The following is a 26,638-nucleotide window of genomic DNA, read 5'->3' as shown; positions in this document are numbered from 1 at the left end:
AAACTCTGACCAAAATATTACAATGAAATGAAAGTTTTCCTTCACAGACTTTGTATCTTGAAAGTATTCATTGCCGATGCCTAGGTTTAAAATACAATTAGATAATTGACTATTAGCGTTGAAGCGCAAATAAAGCCAAAAGTCTCATAGCAAAGTGAAATTGAACCTTCAAGCGACGTTCTTAAGTTGGCAGGAATATCTGCTTCTCCTTGGCCGGCTCCTTGCACTCTGAGAACCAGTGTCCAATAAGACTTATGATAAGTTTTTTTGGGGGGAGGGGGCACATCGACTCTCGAGGGACGGAGTGGAGCAGCAAAAAGAAATACACAGGATAAGGTCGTTGGGTGCCGCTGTCACTGCAGGGTGCTATGAGCTTCCGGGACCAGGCTATCTCTCTTGTTAGAATCAGGACCAGAAATTCAAACACTCTTTCCCTCTCTTGATCCCTTTCCGAAAGCGCAAGGTCGGATCGAGAGACTTCGGCAGTCGCCTGGACGGTAAAGAAGCGGAGCCCACCAAGTAACAGGCTGTTGCACTGCTCATCCGTGTTTGGTATTAAGGGCTGCTGCTGCTGCTGCTGCTGCTAAGTCGCTTCAGTCGTGTCCGACTCTGTGCGACCCCATAGACGGCAGCCCACCAGGCTTCCCGTTCCTGGGATTCTCCAGGCAAGAACACTGGAGTGGGTTGCCATTTCCTTCTCCAATGCATGAAAGTGAAAGGGAAGTCGCTCAGTCCTGTCCGACTCTAGCGACCCCACGGACTGCAGCCTACCAGGCTCCTCCGTCCATGGGATTTTCAATTCAGGGCATTCTAAGCAACCCCTCACCGTGGGTCTAGAAACTGTGAAGACTAAGAAATTAGACCTTCTTTCAGAACTGAGAAGGGTCTGGTCATGTCTTCTAACAATGATAAAACATGTTTCATTGCTGAAACGACACAAACAACTGAAATTCTTAAGGGGACTTGGGAAGGGGAGGGGAATACGAAGCCCCCAGTATAAAGTTTTCATCTCTTTCTAGAGAAGTTCCACACAAAGTCTGTCTCTGGCAAAACAGCGTGTCTGTTGATTTTCCTGGCCTTTACTCCTAGAAAGACCAAGACAAGCAAAGTCCTCAACCTCACAGATCCCGGAAGCAGCAGGAGAGATATCTCCGAGGCTCCCCCGCACACCCCGGTGCGCTGCGGGGAGTTGGAAACGGACTCGGTAACTGTGAAGCAGAAAAAGCGCTAGCCACTTTTCAGTTTAGGAATTATAACTAAATATACGCGGAGCCGGTTCAGTCTGCAAGCGGACACGGGAGAGAGTCACCCCTCCCTCCTTTCACCCCAAATTCTCGGGAGGCGCACTACCTGATACCCCATTGGCCTCGGGTGATGCGCAACCGCTGCCTTAAGGGAGAACCTGCAACAGAGTTCGTTTCTGGGTTCAACTCTAGAGGATTCCGAGTCGGGATGTAATTGTCTCCGGGCTGCAGACACCTGGGAGAAGACTGCTAACGGCTCTGCGGACTCCAACATTTCTAAAGAGCTTTCTCTTTCTCTCAGCTTATTAGTGGGCAGAAGTTGTGAAAAATAAAAGGAAATGGCAAGCCTCATCTTTTCAAGAAAGCAAGGGCGTCAAACATTCCGCTTATTTTTTAATCTCTTTATGTGGCCACCAACTTTTGCCTCTCAGAGTTACCTGTAGAGAAGCGCATCACATGAAAATAACCTCAAATTACCACCGAGACCTGCCTTCTCTCTGTTGCTCGACCCACAAAACATGTCTTAAAAAAAAAAGTAAGCAAAGGTAAACTAAAAATAAAACCTGAGAACTCTCCTGGCAATTTACTAACTCTGCATTTAAAAAAATAATTACTCTTTTTGTCAATTTCAGTGACCAGGAGTCCATCTGTAACTCACTAGGATCAAGGAAGAAAATCATCCCCATCCTACACGTCCCAGAATTTACGACTAGCTGGACCAGGTCACTGAGAGGAAGCTGAGACCAAAAGTGACTTTACTACTTTTTTTGCCAAAAGTTAGTACTGAGTGGAAGCCTAGATACTGTGATATAGTTTGTTTGTACCTAAAAAGAACCAGAGCCTGACAAATTGATATTTTATTCTTTATCCGAGAAACTTTTAAGACAGCTATATTATTCTAAGACAGCAAATTGAACCTCATCACTATTCACTGAAGGAGGAAAACATTTGTAAGAAATGTCTTTAACTGAGTTCTGTTCTATGCCAAAGACCACTGACCCAAAGGGACCAAAATGCTTGACTCTTCCTCCAAGACCCTTTACAAGGAATTGGAAAAAATCAGAGATTATATACAATACACTTCAAATCTGTGTAGACAGAGTCTTAAAAAGATACTTTCTAAACATCATGCAAGACAAAAAACCCAACAGGACTTCAAAACTGGAAAAGTTCAAATGCTATTGGGTCTTCTGAACTTCTCCTATGAAAGTTGCACTTAGCTTTCAGAGCAAAGTCAATAGAAGAGTTGAGATATTCTCACCTGATTCTGATAAATGCATGCTGCCACACTGGAAAGTTCTGGTTAAGGAAAAATGTTGTTCTGAATTCTCTGGATAATTAGTTCAATTTTCCAGTTCCTTTTGCCAGAATAGGTCTAGGCTGTCAGTTTGAAACTCAAATGTTGAATAAATGACCTATCCCAAATCAATCTCCAACTCTGTCTATTGTATATTGCTGTTTAGTAATCATTTTTACCTAACCCAGAAAGAAGACAAAATTCTGTTCATTTACATAGTTTATTGTTGTAAACATTAAAATTGTCTTTCTCAAAGAAAGAATTTATCAGGAAAAAAAAAATCAGCATCTCTAACTGTCATACACCATAGAAAAAAAGGCAGTGATTCCTATCATGTGCCATACTGGAATATACAAAGAAAAATACTACAGAATATGGCAATATTAAAATTCTTACTCAAACATAAAATAATATATTAACTGACAATCTTAGACGTTAAAAAAAAATTCAAAGTGCTCAGTAATTTCCAGGGAGTTATGTATATTATAAGCACTCTGGAAATGGTCAAAAGCTGCTGCATGCAAGTTTTGTTTAGCTTTAGACAACAAAATAATCCAGATATAAACTTTCTTTTATCAACATCAACGGTACATACAACACTTACAAACAAGGAATGTTGGACGGTGTTACAAACACTATGTGTCCCTTTTGTCAGGATTTTCTGATGTGTAATACTTGTGCCCACCTATTTTACAATTGAGAAAATGTTTAAGCTCAGGTAACTACCAATCTTTATAAAATCTAACAGACTACATAGTGTCTGAAATACTATTTATATAATATAGACATTACTGAAGTAGCAAGTGCCTATAACATTTTCAACCTAGAATCAACATGCTTGTCCCTTTTTTGAGTAGTTATTTCTTTTTTTTTTTTTTGCAAACACACTTATCTTTTAGAATTTGCAATATTTATTCATAAATAGGCACAAAATAATTTAAAAAGCCAAACTGCATTGGATAAATTTACAAGCCTTTGCCTTCTTCAACTCATGCCACCCACGTAACATTTAGTTTTACTATATATTACAGCTTTCTTTACAGCAGAAAACTTTGAAATCTTTTAAAGGGCAATACTTGTGGGTCCTCTTACAACGTGTGTGTGTGTGTGTGTGTGTGTATGTGTATTACATTTATTTTAACTGCAACAACCAAATGTGGCCAAATGTTTTCCATCATACATTAGCAATCTTCCTTCTGAACAATAAAATGATTTTTAAACTGATAATAAAAAGTTTATACCACAGTACTGTGTGTAGTCCGTGTTCTAAATCCAAGATGCCCCGGAGCCAAAATGCCCTTTCAGGTTCTGCCTGCAGGTTAGGAAATAGCAACAGTTTTTTGTTTTTTTTGTTTCTGTTTTTTTCTTTAGGGATCAAGGGTCAGGGTGTATGGAAGGGGAGGGGGCTGACTAGAGCTGAGACAGCTCAGGGGAATCTCTCTGCCCTTGTCACTTGCCCCCTCTGGACAGTTTTAGGTTTCTTTCCAGTTTCTCTGAAGTGCATGGAAGGAGGTCTTAGAAAGGTAAAGTGTCCAGGAAAAGTTTGTCAATTATTGCTGGTGGTGGTACCAAATCTTCCAGTTTCAGGTAGAAAATGCGCTGTAGCCCCTGTGTGCAAAGTGTACGGAGTTCTGGGAGCTTCCCCAACAGTTTGGACAAATAGTTGGGGCGGTTCAAACCCCCATTATTGAAAGTCACATGGTCTTTGAGACAATTTACAATCTTGTTTTGCAGCTCCTCCACTCTCTTGGGTTCCTTGAGACCGTGTCTCTCTGCAGAAAACACAATCAGAAACAAAAGAGGAATGCACTAAGCAGTTAGCTAGCTGACAGGACCAGGGAGTATCGGTGGGAAAGGAAAGTTCAGGAGGAGAAATGCCCTGTGCCTGTGGTACTGACCTGTGACCATAGCCAGGGCAGCGATGCAGGAGAAGGCAGAAATGTCGATGTTCATATTCTGCAAGTTGGAGGAGAATTCAACAATGGAATCAATCCATTCCCCAAAGCCACGAACACATTGCAACCTGTGCAAGACCACCCCATTGCAAAAGATGAGTTTACCCTCCACTGGGTTGGACCTGCAATTAATACCAAAGAGAGAGAGGGGAGAAAAAGAGAGAGAGAGAGAGAGAAAAAAAAAAAGGCTAAACAACTAATTACTTGAAGAGCAATAAATGAGGGATTTAAGAGGCACCTAATTACCCAAGAGTTAATAAAACGTAGACCAGTGGACCTTGAAAGGGTCTAATTTCATAACAATCAAGAACGCCCCCTATCCCACCTCCATTCTATTCATACAAGGCTTCTATGCTCACTGCTTCCCTTCTCTTCCTTTTATCTATTCCCCTTTCCTTCCTATCTTCTCTTTTATTTCACATCTGTTCTCCTCTCTTTCTCCCTCCACCCTTTTCCCCCTTTTCCTCTTTCTTTTCCTTGATTCCTCTCTTCCTTCATTCCCAGCCTTCCATTACCTGTAGGCTAATCGCAGCACAAATAGTTCTAAGAAAGCCGATTCGAAAAGCAGGTCTTGGTCGGCTTTGGGCAGGTCAGTGAAGCCCGGGATCTTCTCTGCCCAGCCCCTGATGATCTCCATGGAGCCAGTCAGGAGATCATAGAATTGCTGGATATGCTGGGTGTCATCTCCACTCATCTGATAGTCAGGGTTCGCCTGGAACTGGAATTTCATTTTAAAAAGCACTTAATGAGGTTCTCTAAAATATATAACCCGTGAAATTGCTAACCTCATTTCTAGTAGGGGAGCCAGGTTTTTATAACAATTAAACCTCTCTCTGACCAGTAAGGAAATTAGATGTTCCGGGGCAATTAATTCAATTAGGGATGGTGCTATGAGGTCGCTGCTTTAAATATGTAAATTACCATTTTCATACAGACTAAATACAGTGCCAACCAGCCCTGGGAAATGTTCACTCTTATCTCCACAAAACAATTGACACGTTAGTATTCATGCCAGTGCCGGAGTGGGTCTTGAGCAGAGTCACCCTTTGCAAATCTTCATAAAATTGCAGTGCCGTCTAGGTTGCCTGACATACTTCCTCCAATTAAAGTCCACACATTCCTCATAGCTGGGGTAAAAGAGGAATCTGACCACTTGATTCCCCCACCCACTGCCATTCCTGACACCTCCTCGCTTCCCCTTCCCCAACCCCAAGCAGCTGTCCCTCTCCCTGACAGCACCAGAGAAGGTGGGGGTTAAAGCTTCTCCTTGGAGGACTGGGGTAGAACCCAAGTGGGGGCTTTTGCATCGCCTCTGGTTTGGGCATCAGAGGCATTGGTGTGCTGAGTATTGGTGTGCACCCAGGTACTGGGAAGGGGCCTTAAAGAGATCTGACCACTGTGGCTCATCTTCTTTTCCTTCCCCTGCCCTGTCCTCATGTCCACACCCCCAGCAACACCATCCGTCTTCTGTGGCCCTGCCCAGAGCAGTGAAGCCAGACCCTTGCATGCCTCCTCTGTCCCTTGGGCCTGAGGGGTTACTGACAGGTGTGGGGAAGGGGTCCTGCCCATCTGTCGCTTTGTCCAAATGAAACCCCCTCCAGCTTCTTACCCTGGAATAGTCCAGGCTGGTCATAGCCGGGTTGGAGTCGACATGGGCCCTGACGAGGGCACTGATCAGACTCACCGGGGGCGAAGGGGGAGAGGGCTCCTGCGGGCTCTTCGGTTTGGAAGGTAAACGACCTCTCCGGCCTTTTAAACTGTCGGTGCGAACCACTGCAAAGGAACAGTCGGTTGAGCGCGGCTCTCCCAAGCGGGACCCAGCTGCCGCCTAGACCCCTCCCCAGGGAAGGCCACAGCCGCCGGGGGCGCCCCTGCATCGGGCAGCGCCCGGGCCCCACTGCTTGTAAAGCCTTTACTGACGAGAAGCATAAAAAATGCGGGGTTGTTTTATGTCTTCTTCCAAATGGGTCGTATAGTTAAAGGCGAGGAGGGCCTGGCGGCTTTCTCTTGGGCAGAATGGGCTGGCATGCAGCTGCCTGGTCATAGAGGCCAGAGGCGAGTGGGAGAAAGCCGGAGACACCCTCCACTTCCCCTCGCCCGGCTCTGGGAAGTAGAAAGCGGGGTTAGGATAGGGGCAGCAGTTTCCCAAAGGCGAAGACTGGGGAGTGGGCTGTTGTCCCAACCTACCTTCTTTGACCATCCCAACAGCCAGGCACTTCTGAAACCGGCAGTACTGACAGCGATTCCTGCGCCGCTTGTCCACTGGGCAGTTTTTATTTGCTAAACACACGTATTTCGCGTTTTTTTGCACCGTGCGCTGCAAAAGGAGACAATATAGGCCGGGAAAAAATTTTTTTTTTCTCTTGAAAATCCAACAATTCAGGGAATCCAGGGACAATTTCTGAGAGGACAGGGTCCACACTCCCTCACCATAAACAAACACATACACAACTCCTTTTTATTTTTTCCTTTTTCCTTTCTCTCTCTTTTCTTTCCCCTCCCCCAGGGCATTTAACAGAAGAAAATTGATAGCGTTAACATTTGAGCTAACCTTCCGCTCCTTGCTGTGTTTTATATGCCAAGAGAAGGAGAAGGAGACGCTCAGTAAATACAAATTCGTGGGCATTCATATTATTTACATTCCTTAGAGACCTTCTCTATTTAAAATGATAAGATTATTCAATCAGGATGGCGAAATAAAGAGATCACTTAATTTGACCACAGGGAATTCTGTTCCACTTGGTTAGCTCAGACACGGTTCTCTGTCCTAACCAATTTCAATCTGAACCAAGAAGACAGCTCCTAGCACATGCAAATGACCCTCTTCCACCTCAGCTCCAGCAACTTCAGGCGGGGGGTGGCCAGCGTCGGCCTCGTGAGGAGATGCGACCCCGGGTCTCCCCGCCTTCCTACTTGCCTTTCTCAGGCACCCAGAAACCCCCGCCACAGCCTAGGGGCGGCGGCAAGGCAGCTTCCAGGGACCCGGGGAGTCGCTGGAGACCAGTTAGAGTCCGAAGCCTGCGCCCCAGCGGAGCAAGCACTCTGAGGCTCTGGACAGTAGGGGGCCCCTAGCTGCCTCCTCCGCCCCCGACCTGGCTCACCTTAAAGAACCCTTTGCAGCCCTCACAGGTGCGCACGCCGTAGTGCTGGCAGGCCGCGTTGTCACCGCACACAGCGCACAGCCCTTCATTGGAGGGGGAGCCCCGCGACGGCGGGGAGGGCACCTGCGTATCGAGCAGCTGCGACGCGTGGCCGATCTGCAGGCCAGGGAAGCCCATGGACGCGGGCTTTCGGATGGGGTTGGGCACGGCGAAGGTCTGCCCGTCCACCACGTGGTGGCTGCCCGCTGGCTCCGGGTTCATGGGGACGTGCAGGGGCCCATCGAAGCGCATCTGGCAGCTAGACACGGGGGTTCCGGGGGGCGACTGCTTAAAGGAGAAGAGGGAAAGGCGGGAGACCGGCGTTTTCCTCTGTTCGATCATGTGGGTAGTGGCCACGTAGTTCTGGTGGAAGTTGTGGAGGGAGCCTGGGTCGTCCCACATGGGGCTGTGCTGCACCTGGAAGCCCGGGGTGGTGGGCGTCGGGGGCGAGGAGGGCTTGTAGTAAACGGACCCGGAGTGCGGCATCATCTCCTCGGACTGTGGGGGCAGGTGGCTGTGTTGCTGGTAGTTGTGCATCTGAATGTCTTCTACCTTAATGGAGGACTGCTGTCCGGACAGGGGCATTTGGTACAAGCAAGGTGGCTTGACGTCGTAGCCTGTGCTGTAGTTGTCCATAAAGGTACTGAAGCTGGGGAGAGAAGTGGTGGCAGTGATTTCAGTGTTGGTGAGGTCCATGCTAAACTTGACAAACTCTGGAGTTAAGAAATCGGAGCTGTATTCTCCCGAAGAGTGGTAACTGTAGCTCTGAGAAGCGGGGCTGGCTCCTTGAGGCGAGGACCCATACTGCGCCTGAACACAAGGCATGGCTGGAAATGAAACAGGGTAATATACACTCAGCCTGGTCAAGTGAACACTTTCTCCCGGGCTCGGGTACACCTGGAGCTACACCGGCAGCCCGCAGCGGTCAGAGAGCAAGAAGGGGCGCGAGAGGAACGGCGGAGAGCGCGATTACTGCGGATCGGAACAGTGCGGAGCAAGGAAAGGCTGACCCAATAAAGACCCTGAACTGGAAAGTTATTAGGGTCTCCATTCCCGGATATTTCCAACGCCTCCCCCTTCACCCTTTTCAGGAGCATTCCCGTTCCCATGAGCCTTTCCTCTGAAGCTCGGGTTCAGCAAGCTCAATCCAGAAATGAAGTTGAATTGCACAATGAGAAACTTGTTCCCGAAGGCGATGGGTTGGGGAAAAACTTAAGTTACAGGGTTTGCGGGGAAAGATCGCTCGCATTGCCCTGTTTCTTGACGTTTAAGGAACTCAAGGGAGGGGGGGAAATGAAGTGGCACTAACCTTCAGCCGAGTTACAGGCGTTTTGGAGAAAATTAAAGGTGGACAGTGTCGTAATTCAATGAAGGACAAAGTTTCCAAGATTTTTAGAAGAGCAGTGGAGAGCCCAGCCTGTCAGATCGCCTCCCTGAAATGAAGACACAGGAAGCCTTAGGGTGAATTTCTGGACTGATTTGGCTGGACATCTGTATCACTAGGCAGGCCCCTCTGTGCCCTTCTTGATTGTTTAATTAGAAATTAGTGTGTAGCCTTTATCAAACTTAGCAGTTAAAATGGATGTGTAGAAGAGATGGCTGGAAACAGAAAATTTCACCCATGGACTGTATCAGTCTTGGCAGAGAGAAGATTCTAAAGGAGGAAAGTTATTCCATGTACTTAGTTAATACTTATGATGAAATAAACTAGCCCCTTTGCTGCGTATGTGTGGGACAGTGGGAGGGAGTGTCATTTCCATTTTAGTTTAATTCAGAACTAAATAAGAAGAAACTAGGATTTAATAAAATACAGCATTGGAACCTTCTCCTGATTTTTTTCCCCCTGTGGTGAAATTGGCTTTTCATCTAGTACAGGGTAAGGAAAGTAGAAGTCAAGAATATAAAATGTAAAAACAGTCTCTCCCTCCACACCTAGGAAGGTACAAAATGTTAGTAAGGCCTGGGGAGCCCTGAAGGCAATCTGAATGGAAGCATCTGGATTTCCTAAGAGCTTCTGACTGAGCACTGGGTTTGGGGATACAGGTGAATCGACATTCACTTTTCCAGGAAATGTCTTTCATCTTTAATGGCCAAGGAGCGGAAAGAGGGGACCATATTTTGTCAAGAGCATCTTAGGTGAGTTGCAGAGAGAGGGAAATACTGCTTATCCAATATTGGCACCAGTGGTAGAAGTACCTCTCAGCATAACAAGCTGAGCACCTTCCCTATCCAGCCTTGCACAATCTGCCTACTTGCTGGAACAAGGCATTCTTCTGTCCTAGTAATTTTCAGATGTTCCCACTTGGAAGGCATTCTAGAGCATAGACAATTTTATTACTAATGAAACAGAAAGCCAAACATCCAAGTCTCTTTTCCTCCCCCACCCCCCACCCCAGTCACAGTCTTGCTTCATGGAGGAGGGAGGGTAACCAAAAAAAGTAGAAAGAAAGGGACTCTTGACCACCCCCAACTCCCAGCCCTTGACAGATATGCCTGTACTGGATATTAACCCTCTGGTAACTCTGCAGCTTCACAACTACTCTAAATATTCTGTCTCTCTCTCTCTGTCAAACTCACAAACAAGCGCGGCACACGTGAAAACCAGAAATTTTCAAGCAACTTAGTAACAGGTCACTCTACCAACCACCTCTCCTCACTCAACAATACCCAGGAAACTCGGGCACGCTGTCCAGCCGCGGTGACACAGTTCCCAAGCAACACATAAACTGAAGAACTTTCTCTCTTCCTGTCACTTTCTGGGCCGCGTCCAGGCCCCTCTTATACACAGGACTTGGAGTCTACGTGTCCAAAGACCTAAATCAATTCCGCACTAAGAGCAAACTTTGCGCACATTTCCGCGGGCAAGTCCGCAGCTCCCCAAACTGTGCAAGCTCCCTTCCACGTCCACCAATGAGGAGCCAGGAAGCCTCTGCGGGGTGGCAAAGCAGGAGTTTCGACAAAATGCCCTCTGGAGCTGCGCACACCTACTCCCCATCCTTCGGCCCCACTCGCGCTCCGCGCCTCCGGCGCCCAATTCCAGAGAACCTGCACCAGACAAACGGAAAGAAGAGACGTGCAAAAGAAGAAAGAAGGATAAAAGAATGCGAGCTGTGTCAGCCGCACCTACTCACTTAGGAGTTCTCTGCGTCTCTCTTCATTCATTCAACTCGGCTGAAGTGTAGTTCCCTTCGGGAGTCTGGGTGGCAGGGCCGGGGAGGGGTGGGCGAGAGGGGCGAAGGGAATCGCGGCACCGAGAGCGGGTAGGGAGCAGGGGAAGGCGGCCGGCTGGGCAGGCGAGCGGGACCGCGGAGCCTAGCGCGAGCCACCGGGCGGACTGGCCCTGGCCGCCAATGTGCCTTTGTTTATGTGGCTCGCGCTGCCGCTGCCAACATTCACCTAAAGTCTCCGCGCGTCAGCGCGCGTCAGCGGCCCGCCGCCCAATCGCCGCGCGGCCGCTCTCCCCAGACTCCTGGCCAGCGCTCGCTTTGGTATATTTCCGACCTGACGTCACGAGCAGGGCCGATTTTAAGGTGGGAACTGTTCAGGGTTCACCTTGGTAGCCAGCTAGGTTTTTTTCTTTTTCCGAAAGAGGTGTGACCTCTCCACTCAGGTCCGCGCAACCCGCAGCGCCTCGACATCTCACCTCACCTTCCCCCCACCAAACCCCCGCGCCACCGCTGCCGCCCAGCAGCTCACACGTGGGAGAAGGTGCAACAAAAGCCCGGCGGAAGGGAACCCAAGCGTAGGCCAGGTACCAGCACCTGGAATTGCACGAGATGGGGCGTGCCTGGCAGCGCCCTAACCTCATCCACCCACGACTGCCACCCCCGTTAGCGGAAGCGAGTGCAGATGTCCCATGACACGAGACGCTCAGAGGGCTCCTACAATTGGCATGGGATTTCCCTAGTCCAGTGCATCCCCCTTTTCTCTCTTTTCCTGTCCCTGGCCTTCTCCTCTGGCATATCCCACCCCCGCGCCCCAACACACACACTCTCCAAAGTGGAAGCGAGTAAGGAGGGCCTATTTTCTGTGTTTCCTTCTTTCCTCGCAGGGCTCACGTGCGAGGGAGGACGTGGTGCGTGGGGAGGGGAGGGAAAAGGAAAGGGTAGCCGTGACCCAGCCTTTCAGGGACCCCAAAAGTCAGAGTGAGGCGTCGCCCTCTTTCCTTTCGCAGACAATGCAGCCGAGCAACGGGCAACAGGTGTGTTCTGCAAAAAGGTGCTTTAGTCTCACCTTTTACCAACTCTCATACTTCGACACTCCTGGATGCCCATCAACTCGTTCCTTTTCACGAGTTTTAAGAAAATAAATCGACCCTCCCCTGAAGCACCAGGGCTCTGGAAGCCACAATCTGAGAGCCAAGGGGGCAAGACTAAACCCAGGGACACAGAGGACGGAGCTGGCTGGATCTCTCCGAAGCGCACTGTGTGTGGGTTCAGCTCTCCCAGGAGAGGGCCCGGAGGGCGGCCGGAGCTCGCCGCACCCCCGCGGTCGCCCTAGCTTCGGCCGACTGCAATTCGCAAGGCAATCCACCCTCCAGACTGAGGGCACAAGGCGCTCTCCAGCAAAGAAACAAGCTTCTCCCGGGAGTCAGCTCGCTTCCTGGTTCCTGGACCAGAGCTGGCCGGGCTTTGGGACTTCTCCAGTGGAGCGGGGGGAGTCACCCGGGGAGGGAGGGGGCGTCCCCTTCCTCCGCCTGCGAAGATTTGCAGCCGCCCCTCCCTCTTGGTGTGGCTGACTTCCAGGCTGCGGGACCCCTTTGGACCCCTCATCCTGAGGTTCCCAGTACAGGCGGGCCGAGAGTGCCTGGGAGCTCTCCAAGTCCAGGAGCCGCTCAGTCCTAATCTGCACCCCCAGCCCCCGCCTTTGCCCGCTCCCGCCGCCTCCTGCTCCTCGGCGGCCGGAGAGGCATTGCCATCAGTGCCCCGAGGCTGCCCCGAGAAGCCACAGGCTCTTCCACGCTGCAGCCTCGGGAAAACCTACGTGACCACCTTAAGTTTCCCCCAGATGTTGCGACTGCCGCTGCTGCCGCCGTAGCGGCTCGGCGGTGCCCTAGCGGGCAAGAGAAAAAATAAAACCAGGAAGTGTGTGCGAATGTGTGTGTGTGTCTGTTGGAGGGGGCGTGTTGTGGTGGCGGGTGAGGGTGTGCAAGTAGGGGGATGAGGGGAGGAGGGGGAAGAATAGCTTATTAGCATGAGCTGGGTAGCGTCAGCGCCCTGTGGGCAGAAGCGATTCCACGCGAACGAAAGGGAAAAAGTGAGAGTTTGGAGAGCCGGGGAGAAGGAAAGGGGTGGGGGTGGCGGTGACGCAGGGGCGCAGGCATTGACGCACCCGCCCAGCTGGGCCCAAAATAGCAGCAGCGCTAGCTCTGTGGCGCCCTCCCGGGTTCCCTTCCCCTTCCGCAAGGGAGCAGGGCGCGGCCTGAGGGTGCTTTCCTTGATCCCAGCGGTGGGCCAGGCTCCCAGCAGCTATTTTCAGGCAGTCGGAAACTCAAGCGCAGCCATGCTGGGGTGGCAGTTATTATTTTTTAATATATTTCTAGGAAGGCGGGGGCCAGGAGAACTTTAAGGTTGTAACCACCACTCTCCAAACACAAATATGCAGATCTTAAGGAGGTGCATTCCCTCAACACGCCCCTCCTCCCTTAAACCATTTTAAAAAACATTTGGCTTTAGCCCGGGGTGAGTCTGGGGACAGTTTGAAAATTCTCTCCCAGTGAATGGAAAAGGTGTGCTGGAGTTCTTAAAGTGAACTCCAAGAAGACAAACACTGTAATATGAAGCATTATTCTGTCACAGCAACCTGTCGAGTCTGGCTTCTTGGTAACAGAGCCTTCGTTCAAGTCTTTTATGCACCCAAGATCGAAACGCAGTTTTCACAGGAGCTTATTGTTAACAATTATTAGCAACTGGGAATGAATCGGATATAACATCAACATGCGAGGGGAAAGAAGTGGCTTTTTGGCCTTCTTTTCTACAATCCATACGAGTTCTCTCTTCCTCAAATCCCTATTCTACAATAGCTGCTAGGAAGTGTGTCTTCTTATTAAGACACATCAGAATCAAAGACCGATAGACTCTTAAACCAATTATTGGGTAAGCTGTTTTTTGGGTTGGCGTTTTTGGTAGGGCTCACATGTGCTCCGGGTGGAAAGGATCCGGTAGACATTAGAAAGTGTAAAAAAGAACCACCACGCTCAAAACACCAGACTCTTGTGTCCCCAACAGATTCTCATGAAAGGCAGGTCTCAGTAGAAGGGCCAATGTCTGTAATTGACTGATGCTGTCAGTAGGGGGCCTGACTCCACAACATTCAGGATGATCCATCACACAAATACATGCACAAGCACACACACACCATCACACAAACACACACAAGCACACACCGTCATACAAATACACGCACAAGCGCGCGCGCGAACACACACACACACACACACACACACACACACCCCTAGCTATTTACTACTTGGGTAAAGCTCCAGGAGATCTTGCAGCAGGCCCAGACATTCATATTCTGCTGGAATTCATAAATAACTACAAATCTTTGATTCTCTTCTATTTTTCTCAAAAAGGGAAACAGTTTAACACTGAAATTAGGTTCACAATAGGTTTTCTTTATTTCCGCCCACCCATATTTAACTGTCAGGTCACAGAGGAAAAAAAAAATCAAAATGGTAATAAAATCTTTCATTTTATCACCAAGCAGTTCAAATTGGCATATAGTTTGGAAAAATGAAAGCATGTTTTAAAATCCTATGATTACATGTTTAAATAAATTATAGTTTATAAGAGGATTCCTGTGGGTGTATTTGCTAGTACATAAGAGAATGCTTTTGTGCACAGAGGTTTAATTACACATATAATGGAATCAAAATGTAGAATTGAACAACCTTTTAGAAAATGTTCAAATGATGCTCTAGGCTAAAAGAAACTGAAATTCTGCATTTATATGACTGCAATCCTGTAAGATTCTTGAACGTAAATAGATTCTTGAATATAAACTACTTTATAACTCAATTAAAATGACAATAATGTTTCTTTCAGGGCCCAGAATCTGATATAACTTTAAATTACTGCTATGTATAAATACATAAAGTTACCCCAAATGAAGGTCAGTATTTTTAACAATTTAAAATAAATGGGAATAAAAACTGATCCTACCTGTAAGAGCTCCTTTTTTTGAAACCAACTAAAATTACAATATTATTATTACTGTCAATATACAGTATTAGATGACCTCAGAAAAAGCACATAGGAAAATAATATTATCTTTTATGATATTAGCCAGTATGAAGCAGAACATATTGGTGTGTGTGTGTATATATATATATAACATTTTCATAAAAAACAATGTAAATAATACATACTCAAATCTAAATCTAAGCATTTTATTTTATGCAAGGCTAAGCAGATTATACTTAATAAAATTGAGATTTTTGGTATGATTTAGAAAGCAAATATGGATTTAATTCTTAATTCTATGGAATCCTTAATTCCATAAGGATTTTCTATCATAATGCATGGGAAAGGGATCTTCAGGGATTTATTTCACTATTCCCCCCAAATGTACTCAGAGTAGCCCTTAGCTCTCACAGTTAAAATATAGTAAACAAACACAACTGTTATTCTATAAGAATCAAGGTAACTTGAAGAAATTTCATAACATTAGTTAATGGAATCTATGTTAAGCATAAAAATGAAATTTATTTTAGGTTATATTTGGACAAATTTCATGTAATTTATTGTCATTCAGTTTTATATTAGTGATAGAAATTTTCACTTTGAAAAAAATCTGAGTTTCTGAAAATACATAATCATTTTTTAATATGGATGGTTTCCAGTTATTTACTTTGCCATTTCACTTGCATTAAAAAGATATTAATCAACCAATCATTTTTTCCTTTTCTATGAGATGCCTAGAGAATAAGTAAAATGCTTAGCTGGTAATTTACATTTTGGGTAGTTGTGGCTTTTACTCAGTTTTACCCAGCCCGTTTTTCATCCCAAATCACTTAATCCAAAGATTTTAAAAATTGTTTCTTTGATACAGAACTCAGTTCTAGAAATGTGTAAAGATGTGCAGAAGAAAACAGCTCTCATTTTTTCTAGAAGCATCTACTTGTAAATTAAAATTATAAAACTGAACATATGGTAAAACCTCATGCCACTCAAAAAGTATTTTGCATAATAAAAATCCTTCATCTTTTCTCTAGTTCTTGACTCTCAGTAACTATCTCCTAAATACTTTTAAATTAACCACTTAATACTTTTTTTTGTTACTGTGGTAAAACACACATAAAAATTACCACCTTACAATTTTAAATGTACAGTTTAATCGTGTTAAATACAGTCATCCTGTTGTGCACCCATCACCACTACTTACCCCCGTAACTCTTAATCTTATAAAACTCTAACTCTGTAACCATTTAATAATTCTCCATTCTCCCCTCCTCCCACACCTAGCAATCTTCAATATTTTCTTATGTAAGACTTCTTTTTGATTAAGCAAGGAAGGGTTACTTTGGTTTTAGATTTTATTGCTAATTTCACTAAACATGGGAGTCATTAAAAAGTACAAAGTCCTGAAAAATGCTTTAAAGGTTCTGAGAATAAGGTGCTATATGCTAAGAAAACACCAAGGGCATTTGAAATTGTAAAAGTAGCTAATAACATCAATAACCATCATAGTACTATGTAGGATTTTCTTTTAGTAGATAAAATACATACACTTTGCCAGAGTCTTCATTATATATAACAGCTAGCTAGTTTTTAATTTTACCTTTAATGATAAAATAACCACTTTTTTTCACCAACTTTTCAATTTAATAAAAACTGAAGACATGTTATTGATATATTACGACAAAGACATATATGCCCTCTTTTTCAACATAATTCTGCAATTAACAAGTCTACAATTTTAACATTACAAAAGTTAACTTATAGCAAGGACCCTTATAGTGATAAGTAATAAATCTAATTACCATATTCTTTGAATAGATGTAATATAAATTTCATTGCTCACTTAAAAGTTCTAAAGTTAACAGCATAAACTTGAAGTTGAGTAATTAAGTAATCCTTATATAGACACTTATTAAAGTATTTATACATATTATCTTAAATCTACATCTATCATTTTGCCAATTAAAATTAGGACTTTAATTGCAATTAAGTAATTTAATTGCCAATTGAACAGCAAAATTGCTAAGTGACTAATTTTAATGCCTATTTTAATTACCAATCATGACTGGGGAGGGAGCTAATCAAGTTACATCAAGCAGTACCAGAGTAATGATGTGAAGAAAAAAAAAAAAAAGTAGAACAAACATTCAAGGCTACATGCTTTAAAAAAATAAATAAATAAATAAATGCAAACACAATCTTATAAATGTATAAAAATACTGTATTTCAATATCTGAATACAGAACATGGAATAGAACAAGATTAACTAAAGAAGCCTCTGTCAATCTTCAAAGTAAGGAAAACCAAATCAAATTTTTATGTATTTGCATGCCCCTCACACTAACCCAGATAAAAACAAAGCTGCATATAGTTGAGAATAAAAGACTGTTTCCTGCTTGGCTGGTTAAATATTTACAGATTGACAGTTTAAAAAAAAAAATTAAATGAAAGGTTATAAAAGAGAAACAAGTTTCCAACACAGCAATATGGGTTTTAAATTTGAAAAGCAAACAGGGCCAGTGCAGTGGGCCTGTATACTCTTTCCTGAGGGCTCTCCTCCCCACCCCCACCCACTCGAATGACGTGTTCTAATAGAGGCCTAATGCCTATCCATAACTTGTCCCATATTACCTTGAGAAAGGCGTAAATCTGTCCTATCTTAAATAATTTAAAATACATTCATAAGTAAAAAAGATAAGAAAGCACCAAGGATTACATCACAATTAAAATTACTCAGAGCATGGGGAATATACCTTGTCCTGATAGTATTTCTTCACTTTCAATTAAAAACATACTTGCCAGCTCAAGATAAACCAGCAGGCAACCAGAAATACTGATGAAAATCTTGGCCAAAACAAACACATTTTCAAAAGTTTTCACATTCAAACAAATTCTCAGATTAGCAGTATGGAAGGGCCATACTGAAAGAGGGAGGTGAAGTTGGGAGCTTAAAAATTAGAAAGTGATTCCCTGATAGACAATAACAATGCCAGTACTTTCAAAGCTAGAGGGATTGCCTTGGCAGCCAGCCACCTCATCTAGAGTAACAATGGACATCCATCAAATCTTCACTTCAAATAAGTCATGATGCAAGACGCATATCTTGTTTTTGTTATTATATATGTATACCAAATACACACATAGTTTTTGTCCATGAATGGGACTGAAATTATGAACGATGTACGTAATACTTTAACTTGAGAAAAGGCAAATATTGCTGCTTAGGATTTTACGTACTAATGGACTTGAATTGTGAAATAAAGCACAGCAGGACTTTCAGCCTGGCTTTTGAAGAACGAAAACGTTAATAATCACCGGGCTTGACAAAAGCCTGCAGTATCTGCTCATGACAATAACAGCTTTATAAGGCGAGTTCTGTGTGACTGATTAAAGGACACACTCACAACCTATTCAGAAGTCATGGAGATGTAGTCATGATTAACAGCCTCACTACAGATCAAGGTTAAAACTCATTGAATGCTGATGCTACGGAAATACAATTTCAGCCATTAAAAGACTACCCAAAAACAGTCTCCAGTAAGGGTTGTCATAACTCAGATATATCTTATTTTGTTCTGTATAAAATTTTCTATTTACATACACAAAAGATCTTATATTATTTCATTATCAAAATCATTGCCCGGACTCAAGCGCTAGGTAAAAAATCATCTATTACAAAAAGAAAAAAAGGAGACGTTATCTTGTAATTTAAAAATGAATTATGAAACTTTTATGACTGAAAATGTTTTCAGGTCTATTTTGTGTATTACCCTAGTTTATCAGTTCACATGAATTAATGTGGTTTATGTATTGTTGGAAGCAAAATCTTTTAAAAGATAGTACGCCCACAGCTTTCATATATCCCTTAATAGGAAAAAGTTTTTAAAAAGTTGTAGTATTTTACTGTTTTTACACTTAAGTTTCTTGTCTTGCAATGTTGCATCTCTGTATTAGTGAAGGAAAAAGGAGGGATACAGCAAAAGACAACCATGTTTATAATCTGAAATTAGAGCCAGTCAAACATTTTATTAATCACCAGGATATTTTTAAAAAGACCTGGGAAATATTACAGGATCATTCTACTAGGATCTAACAGTGACTTCAGTATGCTGTCACTGACATGTTCCAAAGAAAAAAAAACAAACCACCAGTACCACCACATACAGAATTCAAGTTCAGGTGAGTTGCCGAGGGAAGAGAAACTATTTTGCTAAGGAGGTCCTTATATTTCATATTTCTGAGTACATTTTTGTAAGTTACTTTCCTAAGAATGAAGTATTAAAAAAACAAAATTTCAAAGAGTTAATAAATGGATTTTAGGAGTTATAGTGAAACGATTCACAAAATAGATTTTTCTTGGGAGTCCTTTAATTTGGGGAGTTCTTAAAGTATGGTGTTCCTGATGATCGGTCTTAAGTCACTAGCTCTGGAAATCGTATTTTCTATTTCTCCATACTCTCTTCAATTAGTATTTGGTCAGCTGATTGGCAATTACCAAGACAACAGTTTCGCTAAACTTTTATAACTATAAGCCAGAGGTTGGGGGGGGGCGGGGGGGAAGAAGGACAATACAGAAAGGGATTTTTCAGCCAGAGTGGTTTGACAGGGCCCCTCACACTACAAATAGATGTTATAAAATTTGAAATGTAGCTCTGAAGTTCAGTTCATACCACAGAAACTGTGGGATGCTATCTTCCTGTTGTTATAACGTATCAGGTCAAGGGATATAAATTGTACCAGGTAATTCATTTTGCCGTTCAGAGAGTCATTAAGTTCCTCCCAGAATATATGTGATTGATATCCCTGGAGGTGAAAGGCTAACGGAACCATATGGCAACATGTTGCATTCCGTATGCTATCTGCCCATCCGTGCTTAAGATGCCATTAGCAACATCTGTACCTAACGGAAATCCAGCTGCGCCGACGCCGGCTGACGGAATTGTACTTGGGGGGAAATCTAGCTTAGCGCCATTAACTTGAGACTCAGAGTCTATCTACCAGGACGGATGGAAGCTTTCACAATTAGACGAGACGACACAAATGCTTTATTAAAGTTTAATTTTGAACTCCCAATTAGCGAAACTGCATTACAAATCGATTGCAATTTCCTAGAAGGCACAGCAAGTTCTCTGCCTGCCTGCCACGTGCGAGAGGCTCCAGAGCTAGCTTGCCCAGCTTCCGACAGCTGAAAGGGGATGGTTCAGAGCCGGTCTCCGTGTCCCAGGAAGTCCCTAAAATCCTCGCCAGTCCCTCCTTCCGCGGGGCGGGGGCGGGCGAAGGGAGGGCTCCAAAGTCCCCGGCGAGGAGAGAGAGCGGGAGGGGGAGGGGCGGCGGCGGCGGGGAGGGGGTGGGGGCCTCTAGCGTCCTGGCCTCTCGAAGGAGCCTCAGCTAGTCACGCAGAAGTTTCTCTTTCGCTTCTCGCGCCACACACTCAGGTTGGCTTCCTGCGCGCCGGCCCGCGGGGCGGAGAGCGGGGAGTGGAGGGGAGACAGGAGTCCCAGAAGGGCTGCCCGGCGTCCACACCCACCCCAGGTCCCCTCCCTTCCCCCGACCCAAACAAAGCCCCAGCTCCTGGTCCAGGATACGTTACCTGCCCGGCGCTCCCGGCCCCTCGGTCACCGCGTCCCCCGCTGGGCGCGCCTTGGGCGGGTCCCGCTCCCCGCAACGCACAAAGCGGTCGCCCCCGGCCGGCTAAAGCCCCCTGTCTCGTCATGTTGGGGGGCCAGAAGGGAAAGCGGGGGAGATGGAAGCGGTTGGGGCGAGGGAAACTTAACTGATTAAATTTTTTTAAAAGAAAAGAAAAAAGCAGCTGGCGGGGCCCGGCCAGGGGCAGAAGAGGCCGGTTACCTTTCGGGGGGTCGCGGGCGAGAGGAAGGGGGGTCGGGGAGCGGCTGCCCGCCCCCCTCCCCCGGCCCCCAGCGGCGACGGCAGCTGCACACACAGAACCCCATTGTCGCCGGCGCCCGGCGCGCAGCCCCGCGGACTCGGCCCCGCGGCCAAGCGCGTCAGCGGCCCCGTCAGTCGGGCCGGGCTCCGTGACGCGCGCGCAGCCCGCGCTATAAATAACCCGCCGCCGGGCGGCCCGGGCTGCTTTCCAGTGACGCCGGGGCGAGGCGCGGGAGGAGGAGGGCGAAAGGAAACAATAAAACCGCCCGCCGTCCTCCCTGACCGCCCTCGGCCCTTCCCTCAGTACTCTCTTGTCCCCGCCCCGGCCTGCCCTGCTCGGAGCGCCGCACGCGAGTGGGAAGGACCTAGCACAGCCGGCGGGAAGACCCGGGGTCGAGACCCATGCCTCTCCTCCGGGGCAAGAGGGGGCCTCCTTCCACCCAGGAAAGGGCTGGCGCCGAGAACTTGGCAACGAGTTAACAGGTCGCTGAGTTACTCCCACATTGATTTACACAACTTGATGCTTGCTCCGCTTTCTCACACCCCTTTCTAGTTCAGGTCCGGTGTGTTTAGGGCAATAAATCCTTTATTCAAAACAAAAACTTACCCGTTAAACGTCATCTAGCATATTTTAAAGTAAAGGCGTATGTTTGCATCTTATTGAGTTCTGCCTACATCCTATCTGGACAGTATGCTTTTTTCCGTAAATTCCACAGGGATTACTTAAATATGTTTTTATGGGGCCAGGCCTGTGTTACTGTTTTGATTTGGGTAGTTGTGTAAAGTGTGCAGTAGAATCAGCGTGGGCGTGAATTCCATGACTCACGCATTTAGTCCTAGAGCCTTTGTACGTGTTTTTTTGGCCTGAATATACCATAGGCCTTGAACATAGAACATTTGAATTTTCCAAAGTCTATAATCTTTCAATGTCCTAGCTTTCATCAGTGCTGCCATTTAAAGGGGGCTTTCTCTATAAGTAATTTTTTTTTTTTTTTTTGCCCTCGGGACTTTCTGTTCTAGCTACCATATTTAGGCCATTCTGTCCCACATCCGGACACTCCTTTCTATTATGGTGCCCACATACAACTGGAGGCAGTCTGTTTGTTCCAGGAACCACCATTTAATAGACTAGAAAGAACAGTAGTTCTTCTTGAGCAAAAGATCTCAGGTGTATGAACTCCACATTTTCTGGGATGCTGATATGTAATTTGCAGAAGTCAGCAAAGTTTTTAAGTGACCAGGCATGGATAGAGTGAAGTAAAGGGGCTGAGAAAGTGGTTCTTGGCTCACAATCAGGACAAAATATTATAGTGAAGAATTGCCTGGGCCGGTTTTCAGGTTTTAATTATATTTTCATTGTTTCTCTCTATGCCTTCTTGCAGAAATTAGTCTGTCTCTGCTTCAGATTCCTCATCTCCAAAATGAAGGACAAGTGGTTTCTAAGCCCCTTTCAACACTAGCATTGTAGGATTCTAAAGGCTATAACTGGGTTCAGGTGTAAAGTTACTAATGTGTCTTATGGAAAAAAGGTAACCAAATATAGAATTATTCAGTCTTCTGTAGTTTATTATTTTGTACATTTTTCAGAAAATATATTAGGACTACTAAATAAAAAGAATGAATTCATCTCTACCACTAAAACTATATTAAGAGGAAAAAATAGTTGTCACTATTTGCTTTGTTCAAATGACAGCAAACACAGTTAAGGTCTGATGATGTCTTAGGCCCAACACCACGTGAGCGAATAATTATGAGTAGCAAATATTCAAGGACCGCTTTCTCCAATTTTGCCCTCAAACCTGGGTTGTATGGTCTTTAGGAGGAAGTTTGCAGTTGAAAGACACTAAATTGTTTATCTATCAGCAGTGTTTATGAGATAAGCAAAAGTTATCTCATTGACCACCAGAGTCAAAATTTACCTCATTCTCCTGTCTCCAGGTTGGTGAAGGCAGAAAACATAAAAGCAGAAGAAACAAGTTTAGAGCCAAAGCATTTGCTTCACATAGACACCACCAAAGTGTGATCACAACTAAAAGTTAACCAGTATTTTCCCGGTTCCAAAAGCACATCTGTCTCCCATTTCCATAAAATGTTCTGTATCTCTGATTTAATTCCATCTTAAAGTTCTTTCTTCTGGAGCTTATAAAGAGGTATTTTTCTTTCACTGCTACTTTTCTGAAACTTCCAATTTCTCACATAGTTTTAAACTCTCTTGCTTATTTCTTATCCTTTTTTCATGCAGCCATGGAATGGAACTTAAACTTTTAGAGTAAGAGAATAGATTAGGGGGGGTGGGAAGATGGGACAGATTAAGAGAGTAGCGTTGAAACATACATCTTACATTCAGTTCAGTTCAGTCGCTCAGTCGTGTCTGACTCTTTGCGACCCCATGAATTGCAGCACGCCAGGCCTCCCTGTCCATCATCAACTCCCGGAATTTACCCAAACTCATGTCCATCGAGTCGGTAATGCAATCCAGCCATCTTATCCTCTGTCCCCTTCTCCTCCTCTGTCGTCCCCTTCTCCTCCTGCCCCCAGTCCCTCCCAGCATCAGGGTCTTTTCCAATGAGGAGTTTCAGCTTCAGCATCAGTCCTTCCAATGAACACCCGGGACTGATCTCCTTTAGGATGGACTGGTTGGATCTCCTTGCAGTCCAAGGGACTCTAGAGTCTTCTCCAACACCACAGTTCAAAAGCATCAATTCTTCGGTGCTCAGCTTTCTTTATAGTCCAACTCTCACATCCATACATGACCATTGGAAAAACCATAGCCTTGACTAGACAGACCTTTGTTAGCAAAGTAATGTCTCTGCTTTTTAATATGCTATCTAGGTTGGTCATAACTTTCCTTCCAAGGAGTAAGCGTCTTTTAATTTCATGGCTGCAGTCACCATCTGCAGTGATTTTGGAGCCCCCCAAAATAAAGTCTGACACTGTTTCCACTGTTTCCCCATCTATTTCCCATGAAGTGATGGGACCAGATGCCATGATCTTACATTACCTCCTGTAAAATTAGATAGCCAGTGGAAATTTGCAGTGTGATGCAGGGAGCTCAAACCTCGTGCTCTGTGACAACCTTAAGGGGTGGGATGGGGTGGGAGGTTGGATGGGGTGGGAGGTGGGAGGGAGCTTCAAGAGGAAGGGGTCATGCCTATATCTATGGCTGATTCATGTTGATAATATGGCAGAAACCAACACAATATTGTAAAGCAGTTATCCTCCAATTAAAAATAAATTATAACTTTAAAAAAAGTTTAACAGACTGAGAATTAGAGTATCCAGACTAAAACAGAAACATGCCCAATTTTAGAGAGGTGAAAAAAAGCTTAGTTCTAGGACCGGTAGAAGTACAAGTGAAACAATCAGTTTTCTCAAAGTAAAAGCAAAAAAAAACCCAGAACCATCATGCTGAAATTTGTAAAAATAAAAGTAGGAGACTGAAAATTTGACACCATAAAGCTTGTTACAGTTTTTTAAAACTGAATGTTTTAGCATGTGGACATTTCTCAATATTTCCAAAATTTCTGTGTACCTGAAATTAAATCCTTTGAAAAGACTTCTCTAAGGTAACAATATTGAAGAATTTATTAGAGAAACTATTGTGCAGTCTTGCCTTATTACTCAGTTAATCCTGATCTATGTTTAGAGAGGCGTGCCAGCCAGGTTGAGGCTTCAAAGAAATGAGCACAACATTTGCTGTTTCCCGTGCGGTAGTGCAGTAGAGATAGAAAATAGTTTGGGTGATAGAAAATTCATTTTGGACACTATCATTGAAGTCCTAGTATAAGCAAATGCAGTAACCTTTAAATGGATAAACAGAAGCCTAACAATAAAAAGCTACTGGATTCTCAGTATTCCAAATGAAAGGGGCAAGCAAGGTTATAGATCTAGGAGCTTTCTGCGTTTAAAAAGCCAAAAAATAAAGGTAGGTGGTGTTCTTAAAAGAAGGTTGACTAAATTCAGCAAAATTAACAGGGCTTCCAACGTCAGTTCAAAATATGAACATACATATATAACTGGTTCTTTTTTTTTTCTTCTGATTTCAATGATTTATCCCCAAGTTGTAGAGCCTTTGGTAACTCCTTGATGGGACCCATTATAGACAACTTTGTTTTTCCTGGATAAATTTGATATAATATAAATTATATCAAACCTGGATTTGTTAACAGTGAATTTTTAAAAATTCTTAGTGGAGGCTTCAGGGTCCCTGGCCTGTGTGCTCTCTGATTCATTCCTGGTTCTTCTTTCCCCGTCTCTGGTCTGTAATCACAGAGGAGCTGATCCTGCAAGCAGCAAGCAGCATTGCCTTGCCTTCCCTGAGGAACTAGTGCCAGCTGGGTGTGACCAGTGGGAAGCAGGAAAGGAGACAGCTGAAGGATGGGGCAAGCATAATATTCCTCATCTGCCCCCTGCTCTGAAAAGTGAAACTGTTAGTTGCTGAGTCCTGTCTGAATCTGTGACCCCATGGACTGTAGCCCACCAGGCTCCTCTGTCCCATGGAATTCTCCAGGCAAGAATACTGGAATGGGTAGCCATTCCCTTCTCCAGGGGATCTTCCTCACCCAGGTATCAGACAGATTCTTTACTCTCTGGGCCACCAGGGAAGCCCAAATGCCTTGTGACCCTTGACCCTGGGCTCCAGTAACATCGCCTTTTCCCTTTATTCCTCCCACTTAAGAATTATAGTTGTTTTATCCTATTTTTTAGGATAGTTGTTTTATCCTAGAGTCACTGCCTTCTTTGGGGGCTCTCTTCTCCCTTTCATCGCCTATTTTTACAAATTCCTTAAGTTAAATTCTCCCTGTGTTGACTTCTTAGAGCAGTTTCTGTTTGGAGCCTGACTCTACATCCTGTTGAAAGGCATCAATGATACACATGAAAAACTCTGTTACTCCTTGATTTTCTTTTGCTGGAAATTCTTTATTTTAAATGTGCTATTTAAAAGTACTAATGAAGGATTCAGTCCTCAAAAAAGCAGAAACCCCACACATTAAAAAAAATCAATTTTCCGTGGTCACAATATTCAAAACTATAAACACAAAATATTATAAGCTTATATAAGTCAGATCGGAGCTATACTTAGCTGAGACTGATATATAAATTCCATCCTAAAAAGAAAAGTAGCATGTGATACCTGTCAGGACAATTACATCACACATTCTATATAAGGGCTACTCATTTACCAGCTTATTTGCCAGTGGTCTGTCATCAGAGAGAAAGGAAGGGGAGAGAAGGAAAGGAAAAAACCCAGAACTTTCTGTACTACCAATTGGAAATGCCATGTGAGTGAGTCCTTGGGATAATATTTTGAAATCTAAATTATGTTTACACTTTTTTTCCTCCTTGTATTTTCTGCTATTGCTTCTCTCCTCCCTTCCCACGTCTGTAAGCAGGTCTCCTGCTAAACGTTCACTGTCCCAAGACATGGAAAAAAGAAAGGCAAAACAAAATAATCTATTCATGCTTCCGGCTTTGTTTTATAGAATCCTAAATTCTCAGGGAAAAGGGTTTCCGGACAGAACTAAATATCCTGAAGGAGCTTCAGAGGGGGCTAGTGTTTCCCTGAAAGTAGGAAGAGGATACCCACAGGCACATAGAAGGGGAGAGAGAAACAGCGTGACGGATGTCTCCTGAGGAAGAGACAAGGAGCTGGGAGCTGATACTGGAGGAGTTGTGGAAGTACGGAATCCAGGGTAGGTGGCAAACGAGTCCCCTGAGGTCATGGTTCTAGTATCCAGATGTGTCGTGGCAGATGAATCATCACACAAATACCACCTGGACCTCATTCATCTGTACCAGTGCTTACCTTAGTTATTCCCTATGTTGACCAGTCGGTACCCCAAGTAGCCACAAGGACAGTCAGGATATGTGTGGGAGCCACCAGGAATGATCTCTTCCTTTTTTTTGTTCTTAGCACTTCAGCATGAAAAGATGA

The 26,638-nt window shown here is 44.7% G+C and overlaps 1 protein-coding gene across 7 annotated transcripts; it reads right to left on the bottom strand.

The window, feature by feature from the left end:
* Positions 1-2,742: 2,742 nt before the first annotated feature.
* Positions 2,743-20,656, bottom strand: NR4A2 (nuclear receptor subfamily 4 group A member 2). Of its 7 annotated transcripts, none has more exons than XM_070767740.1 (8): positions 20,408-20,656; positions 8,946-9,069; positions 7,598-8,463; positions 6,684-6,813; positions 6,106-6,269; positions 5,012-5,214; positions 4,440-4,618; positions 2,743-4,313 (listed from the first exon to the last, which is right to left on the bottom strand). In XM_070767740.1, the coding sequence occupies exons 3-8, from the start codon at positions 8,459-8,461 to the stop codon at positions 4,057-4,059; spliced, it is 1,797 nt and encodes a 598-aa protein (XP_070623841.1). In that variant the 5' UTR covers positions 8,462-8,463; positions 8,946-9,069; positions 20,408-20,656; the 3' UTR covers positions 2,743-4,056. The 7 variants fall into 7 exon arrangements, 6 of the variants coding, with proteins under 6 accessions (XP_070623841.1, XP_019828139.1, XP_019828133.1 ...); XM_019972580.2 differs by lacking the exon at positions 20,408-20,656 and adding an exon at positions 10,768-11,039 and having other exon boundaries at positions 7,598-8,285; XM_019972574.2 differs by lacking the exon at positions 20,408-20,656 and adding an exon at positions 10,760-11,038.
* Positions 20,657-26,638: the final 5,982 nt, after the last annotated feature.

The sequence above is a fragment of the Bos indicus genome, chromosome 2, assembly GCF_029378745.1.
Source record: "Bos indicus isolate NIAB-ARS_2022 breed Sahiwal x Tharparkar chromosome 2, NIAB-ARS_B.indTharparkar_mat_pri_1.0, whole genome shotgun sequence".
In the NCBI taxonomy this organism is placed as follows: Eukaryota; Metazoa; Chordata; class Mammalia; order Artiodactyla; family Bovidae; genus Bos; species Bos indicus.
Note: the sequence above shows the minus strand (reverse complement) of the source record. Positions and strands in the feature narration are given on the sequence as shown.

Excerpts from the sequence above, each read along its gene's own strand:
- NR4A2 (XM_019972553.2), bottom strand. The coding sequence starts at position 10,798 with ATGAATGAAGAGAGACGCAGAGAACTCCTAA. Across the intron at positions 6,270-6,683 it reads TGTTGGGATGGTCAAAGAAG|TGGTTCGCACCGACAGTTTA; the intron begins GTAGGTTGGGAC and ends GTTCCTTTGCAG. Across the intron at positions 4,314-4,439 it reads TGCCCTGGCTATGGTCACAG|AGAGACACGGTCTCAAGGAA; the intron begins GTCAGTACCACA and ends TGTTTTCTGCAG.